Here is a 7,311-nt window from a genome sequence, read left to right as displayed (position 1 = left end):
CTTCCCCCGCAGCCCTTAGCGCCGTTTCTCAAGGCAGCCCTCGAGTGCGGAGACCGGCACGGACCCTCGTAGGGACACGTGTGTTGGGCTGCTGCCAGCTTCCCCCCGGGACCCCCGACCTTCCCCCCGGGCGGGTCTGGCGCTTTAAGGGCGCTGCCTGTTTGCCGGCAGCGGGGCCGAAGTCCACGGGCTCCCACGGGCTGGGGCGGCAGCGGCCGGGCTGGGGATGCAGCTCCCCGCCGTGCCGGGCGCGCTCGCCCCCTCCCTGCTCGCCATCCCCGTGGCCTTCGGCATCAATGGCGTGACCACCTTGGCAGAGTGAGTGCGAGCCCGGGACAAAGCTCTGGGGCTGGGAAGGTGGGGTCTGGCTCGGGGCAGGGCGCTGGGTCCTGTCCTCCGCTGGTGCTGGGTCCAGTCTGGGACTGGGCAGGAACGTCTGGACTGACCCAGGACAAGGCTCTGTCCGAGGAGCCATCCCACCCGGGATGGGCCACTGGGCCCCATCCGGACCCGGGGAGGGGGGAGCTGTGTCCAGGACAGGGTGCTGGGTCCCTCCTGGGGCTGGGGGCTCGATCCAGCCTGGGGCAGGGGGCTCGGTCCAGGTGCTCCTGCCCTGGCCAGGCCGACGGAGAGGCCGCTGCGAGCTGGGGCTTGGCAGTCGTGGTTCAGGGCTGCCTTTGTGACTTGGAAATCCCGTTCCTGGTGACCGGACGCACAGCAGGGCTGCTCAGGTCGTGGCACAACGTGGAGCAAAATGGGGCTTAGATCCCCCGGGGACTGGGGTGCTCAGCACCTCCCTGATCTATGAGCATCCTCCCCAGCTGCCTGGCCCCAGCGCAGCCCCCCGGGCCGGAGGGGACAGGACCCCCGGCACTGGGTGTCCCCTCCAGACGTGGCCGTGCCTCCCCATGCGCCGGGGCCCTCTCCAAACCCTCACCTCGGCCGCTGGCGTGTCCCAGCGTGGCCGATGCCACCCCTGTGCGCCAGCCTCGTCATTGCCAGCCTCACGCTGCTTGACAACGGCCCCGCTTTGGGTTTTACGGCCGAGTGGCAGCCCCACGACCCCCAACCCCACATCCCTGAGCCCTCATGTCCCGGGTTTGGTACCAGCCAGGACCCCGCCGCCTCCTCACGTGCTTTATGTCTCCTACATAAAACCACGCTCTGGCTCGTTGCTTTTCTTTCCAGTCCCGCGCCCCAGGAGCTGCCAGCTACACCTCTGAGCCAGGATTTCCCTCACTGCTTGATAAACTTTACTTAAATCATCTTCCACTTTCCATCCCCACCTTTTCGCTCTCCTTCGCTCCCATCCCTGCGGCACTGCGGTGTCACAGCCCAGCTCTGCGGGATCCATCGCTGTCAAATCCACAGCCCTTCTGTGGGACGTGAGAACAGAATCACAGAATCAACCAGGTTGGAAGAGCCATCTGGGATCATCGAGTCCAGGCATCAAACCACCTGTAGCTGTGGGGAGCGCTGACCCCTCCAGCCCACCCCCCCAGACCGAAGCCCCTAACGATATTCTCCTGCCCAGACGTTGCGGAGGGGCCACGTCCCCCTGTCTCGTAATTAACCCACCGCAGGACGAGCGATGGTGACCCCAAAGCCCCTCAACCAGGGTGAGCTGATGCCCTGAGGTGCTGGTACGTGTGTGGGGTGTCTCAAGCCCTGTCCCACGCACGGTCACGTCTCACGGTGGCCGGAGGAGCCCAGTGTCGTGCTGCTCCACCGCAGGATTTTGAATTCATCATTCTGTGGGAGTAATTAGTTGCGTGGTAATGAATTACACACCGGTAATAACGCGCTTGGGTCGTGACACTTCAATTATTTGGTTGTTTTGAGTTTTTTTTTTTCCAAGAGTGGCTGTGTGGGTTTGGATGCTCAGTGCACGTGGTGAGGACGAGCTCAGTGCTGCTGTGACGCCCGTCCTGTCCCCAGGCGCGGGGTCCTGTGCTCCCCGTCCCCATTCCTGTCCCTGCAAGAACAATTCCTCCCGCACAAGGCAAACATGAGCCGGGTGTTTGTTTTCTCTGGGATAATCTGCTCACACCAGTGTCTGTGCAGCCCGTCAGCCACGGCTTTACCTTTCCTTTTCCTTTGGTGACAGGGTTAAAGGCTTCGGGGACAAACCCCGTCACGTTTTCCGTGTTCCCCAGCAGAAGGGTTGGCTGGAGCGGGGCTGGAGCTCTCCCCGCTGGTGCGAGTGCTTCTCGGGGGGATGCAGCACACACAGGTTTCCCTACAGCTCCTTCGCTCTCTTAGGACACGTTTCAGTATCTCTCTCTGTTACTGATTTGCTGTATAATCAGTTTCCCCGGTCTCTTACGACGCTGGCCCATCGCCGCAGCCCGGAGAGGGTCAGGGTTGGCCACGTTGGGGCTTCTCCACTGCCCTGGCACAGGAGCCGTGGCCAGGCAGCCCCTTCCCCATCCGTGCCGGGGTGTCAGACCCAGCCTCCCTCCAGGATTCTCCTCCCCGGGGTTATTCCAGACCCCGGAGGAGCCGTTTCCCCCCCTCAGAGGACAGGCAGCACCCTGTGCCACCGGTGGACCCCACTGTGCCACCCTGGGACCCCACCTGTGCCGCCCTGGGACCTCGCCTGTGCCACCGTGGGACCCCACCTGTGCCACCCTGGGACCCCACCTGTGCCGGGGCTGCGGGGTCTGATCCTGCCGTTCCCTCTGCTTCAGCAGAGACCTCTCAGAACCGGCGGGGGCAAAGGGTGTTTCACCCGCACAGGGGGACACAGGGCTTCACCCCCCGGCTGTGCCTGGGGTGCCTGACCCCGTCCCCCTGCCCCGCAGCAGCCCGCTGGCGCTGGTGCTGACGGGGGTCCTGGTACTCGCCGGCGTCGTCTCCATCATCTTCTTCGTCAGCGGAGGGAGCCACTTCCAGGACCCTCTTTTCTGCGGTGAGTCCCCCCCGGGGTGTGGGGACTGACCCCGTGCCGGGGCAGGGAGCGGGGGTTTGGGTTTTGGGGGGGTGTGGGATGCGCTGGGAGCCGGCTCGCTCTCCCGCAGTGTTTGTGGTGTTCTCCTTCACCTCCGTCGTCGACTTGATCATCGCGCTGGAGGAGGATGGCTACATCTCGGGCTTCGTGGAGGTCTACGTCCAAGAGGTACCACCTCTCCCCACCTCGGGCTCTCGCACCCGAGCAGCCCCACGCACCCAGCGCACGCACGGACGCTGCTCCTGCTCCCAGAGCTGCTCGTGCTGCTGGGGGGGGACACGCACGGAGCAGCCCCAGCTCCCGCGGGGTCCCCTGGGGAGGGGGTGCGGGAAGGCGCCTGCCCCCACCCCGCACGACCCGCTCTCTTCCCACCGGGCAGGGCGAGCCCTACCTGCGCACGGCGCACGGCATCATGATCTGTTACTGGGACGGCCTCGTCCACTACGGGCTCTACCTCGCCATGATCGCGGCCATCGGCCAGAGGTGAGCGGGGAGAGCTTGGGGGGGTCCGTGGGGGTGGGAGGACCCCGAATCCTTCATGGAGGGGAGCCCTGAGCCTGGCGGGGGGTCTGATCCTGAGGTCTCTGCAGAAAGAGCTACAGGAACCTGGGTCTCTTCTGGCTGGGCTCGCTGACCATGAGCATCGTCGTCTTCCAGCTCGGGAACCTCATAGGTACGGGGGTGCAGAGGGGGCCAGCTGCTGGGGGACGGTGGGGACACCCAGCCCTTGCCACCTCCAGGTTTGCTCCCAGGCACTCGCCCCGTGGGCAGAGGAGGAAGGCGCTGACCTGGGGACAAGCAGTGGGTGCCAGTGCTGGGCACCCACCACAGGCTCTCCTTCCCCAGGGAAATACAGCTCGGACCTCAGCCCTGCCTTCCTGCTCCACCTGCCCTACCTCCTCATCCCCGCCTGGGCTGGCGGGAGGCTCTTCCAGCAGCCCAAGGCCCTACCGTGCCTCAGCCCCGAGAAGGTGAGCGGGGGGGGGCCAGGGCTCTGCGGGAGCCACCAGCCTTGTCCCCATCCCGGGGCTGGACCCCAGGGTGTGGAGCCGAAAATATGGCGTTTCCCCCCCTCCCAGGTCACAGAGGAGCAACGCAAGCGCCTGTACCAGCGGCCCCAGGACGCGGGGCTGGTCCTGGTCCTGCTCCTCGCCGCCGCCTTCACCTTCTTCAGGGGGATGGTGAGCGCTGGGTGCCCGCACGGGGGTCCTGGAGGGGCCGCGGAGGTCCCGGGGAGGGTGCATCTGCCCCACGCCCACCTCCCCTCCCCGCATCCCCAGGTGGTTTTGGACTGTCCTGCCGATTCGTGCTTCGAGTACATCTACCAGCACGAGCCGTACCTGCGCGACCCCGTCGCCTACCCCAAAGTGCAGGTGAGAGGGGCCGAGGTGAGGCTGGAGCCCCCTGTGCCACCGGGGACGGGGTGACCCTCTCCGTGTCCCCCTGCAGATGCTGATCTACACGTTCTACGTCCTCCCCTTCTTCTGCCTCGGCGTCTACGGGCTCGTGCTGCCCGGCTGCTCCTGGCTGCCCGACTGGAGCCTGGTGTTTGCCGGCGCCGTGGCACAGGTGAGGGCTGCCCCGGGGGGACACGCTGGGACCCCCGGGCTGGGTGTCATCGGTCCCAGCCAGGAGAAAGCAAGCGGGGAGCCAGGGCTGAGCCTGGGGGGACAGGGCTGCACCCGCGGCTGCATGTGGAGCAGTTCCCACCGCCGCTGCCGATAATGACTTTGGCCTCGGTGGATCTTGATGGAGCCGGGGATTAGTGTGACAGAAATAGGCTGGAGCGAGCCCGCAGCTCTATAGATAGGACACGCGGGGTGTGCTCCTGCGAAACACCCTTTGGTGCCAGCTGTGCTGCGCCCGTCACTGCCAGACCCCCCCTGTGACACCCCCTGCCCTGTGTCCCCAGGCTCAGTTCTCCCACCTGGGCTCCTCGCTGCACGCCCGCACGCCCTTCCCCTACCAGACCCCTGAAGATGTCTGGTGGAGCTTCCTCGGCACCAACGTCCTCTACGCGCTGGCGCCCCAGCTCCTGGCCTACCGCTGCCTGCGCTGCCCTGCCTTCTTCCTGCCCGCCCCGGCCACCCTGCACGGGGGCAAGAAGCACCAGTGACGTGTCCTGCCCGTCCCGGGGGGGCTGCTGCCCGTCTCCCCTCTCCCCGCTGCATGGTCCCTGCGGTGGGACCTGGCTGGCAGAGGTGTCCCCAGGGATGCTTCGGTCCCCGCCGTGGCCCCTAACGCTGGGGGGTCCCTGGGGGGGCTCTGTGGGGGCATCGCTGCAGCCCTGCCCTTGCCTGGGCTCAGGGGAGTCTTGCTGCTGGGGGGGTGCAGGAGCTCGGCTCCCCTCCCACCAGGTCCCTGGGGGCCGTGGGGGCCCCGTCCCACCCCGGTGCTCCCGGCCACGCCAGAAGGACGCAGGAGCGGGGCCCGTGCCAGGAAAACACTGTTTACAAAATAAAGGAGCGAGGGTACGGCTCCTGAACCTGTGTCCGTGCTCCCGCCAGGGACGTCACCCCACGCCGGCCCCCGAAGCACCGCACCGGCCCCCCACGGCATCCGCCGGGGCCCGGCCCGTGCCCACCCTCTGCCCGGGGGGAGCCGCCAGACTTTGCCCCCTCCTGCCTTTGGGGTGCAGGGGATGGGGGGGGGGGCTCCTGCCCTTGCTGAGGTGGGGAGGGGGGAGCCGGGGGAAGGGGGGGCTCCTGTGTGTGCCAGGGTGCCCAGGGGTGGGCAGGGGTGGGTGGATGTGCGAGGGGGTGGGTGTGCTCACGGGGGGGTGGGTGCTGGCAGCGGCTCGGGGCTGCCCTTGCCGGGGCTGCGGGGGATTTACCCGGTAAAACTCCTTTCACCCCGCGGGTGCCTCGCCCGCAGCCCGGACCGGGGGTACCGGGGGGTACCGGGGCGCCGGTGCCGGTGCGGGGCGGGCCGGTGACCTTGGCGAGCCGGCGGCCCTGCGCAGCGCCGGGAGCCGGGGCAGGGCCGGGCCGAGCTCCCGGTGCCGCCCCCTGCGCGGAGCCGCACCGGCACCGGCACCGGCAGCACCGGAGCGCTCCTGCGGCCGGGCCCCCCCCCCCCGCGGGCCGGCACCGGCGCCCGCCCAGACACGGTGAGTGCGGGGGGCTGTGGCGGCGGCTCCGCTCGCTGCGGCCGCGGGGACTGGACGGGACCCCCGGTACCGGTACCGCGGGCGGGGGCTGCTCCTGGCGCGGCGGCGGGGCCGGTTCCCCCCCCGCGCTGTGCTGCCCGCTCCGGGCACCGGCGTCCCGCAGCCCCGGGGCTGCCGCCGCAGTGTCCCGCACTGCAACACCGCACCGGCCCCGGGACGGCGGGGGGAGAGCCGGGGCCGCTCCGCTCCCTGCCCCACACCGGGCCCCGGGACCCCCGGGGGGCCGCCCCACTCCCTGCCCCGACCGGCCCCGGGACCCCCGGGGTGCCGCCCCGCTCCCTGCCCCACACCGGGCCCCGGGACCCCCGGGGGGCCGCCCCGCTCCCCCTGCCCCGACCGGCCCCGGGACCCCCGGGGGCCCACCCCGCTCCCTGCCCCACACCGGGCCCCGGGACCCCCGGGGGGCCGCCCCACTCCCTGCCCCACACTGGGCACCGGGACCCCCGGGGGGCCGCCCCGCTTCCCCTGCCCCGACCGGCCCCGGGACCCCCGGGGGCCCACCCCGCTCCCTGCCCCACACCGGGCCCCGGGACCCCCGGGGGGCTGCCCCGCTCCCTGCCCCACAGCCAAGCCCCAGCTCCCCTTCCCCAGCCTCACGGCCGGGGCTCGTTCCCACAGTGGGGGGGTCACCCCCGGGCTGCCGGGGCTGGGGGCTGGGGTGTCTCCGAGGACACGGGGCTCAGAGGGGATCACAGCCCCCCGGGGGGGGCTCGGGCACACGTCTTCCCCCGCTGTCCCCGGGGAAGGGGGGACGTGGAGCGGGGCAGGCAGCCGGGGGCTCCCGGGGGGCTCCGGCACCGCAGCCCCCTCCCGCGCCATCAGTTCGGTTTCCAGATGTGCCGGCGCTGACAGCAATAACTCCCGCGATCCGGCGCGGCTGCCATGAAATATTCATCCGGGCTGTAACCGAGCGGGTGAACCCGGGTTCAGTGCCAGGGCGCGGGGGGTCCCCACGGGCAGGGGGGAGGCACTGAGGCCCCAGCGCTGCCGGTCACCCCTGCTCTGCTTGGGGTGGGTGAGATGGGGACGGGGCGGGGGGCTTCCCCACGCGGGGTGTCGGTGGGTGATGGCATCTCCATCCTCCGGCTGGCACAGCCCCAGCGGGGGCAGGTTGGGGACCAGCAGGACGGCCGAGGCGTTGCCACAGGCAGGGGCCTGAACGGGGGGCTCAGGGGCTCTGCTCTCCCCCCAG

General features: G+C 69.8%; 1 protein-coding gene across 1 annotated transcript; it reads left to right on the top strand.

The window, feature by feature from the left end:
- The first annotated feature begins 226 nt into the window (after window positions 1-226).
- On the top strand, window positions 227-5,066 carry TM6SF2 (transmembrane 6 superfamily member 2). The gene is made up of 10 exons (XM_068420742.1): window positions 227-318; window positions 2,805-2,911; window positions 3,021-3,118; window positions 3,330-3,433; window positions 3,541-3,623; window positions 3,797-3,921; window positions 4,030-4,131; window positions 4,231-4,323; window positions 4,400-4,519; window positions 4,863-5,066. Exons 1-10 carry the CDS (start codon window positions 227-229, stop codon window positions 5,064-5,066), a joined length of 1,128 nt encoding a protein of 375 aa, XP_068276843.1.
- Window positions 5,067-7,311: the final 2,245 nt, after the last annotated feature.

This window comes from Nyctibius grandis, chromosome 31, assembly GCF_013368605.1.
Source record: "Nyctibius grandis isolate bNycGra1 chromosome 31, bNycGra1.pri, whole genome shotgun sequence".
In the NCBI taxonomy this organism is placed as follows: Eukaryota; Metazoa; Chordata; class Aves; order Nyctibiiformes; family Nyctibiidae; genus Nyctibius; species Nyctibius grandis.
The sequence above is the reverse complement of the archived record's forward strand: the minus strand, read 5'-3'. Positions and strand labels throughout refer to the sequence as shown.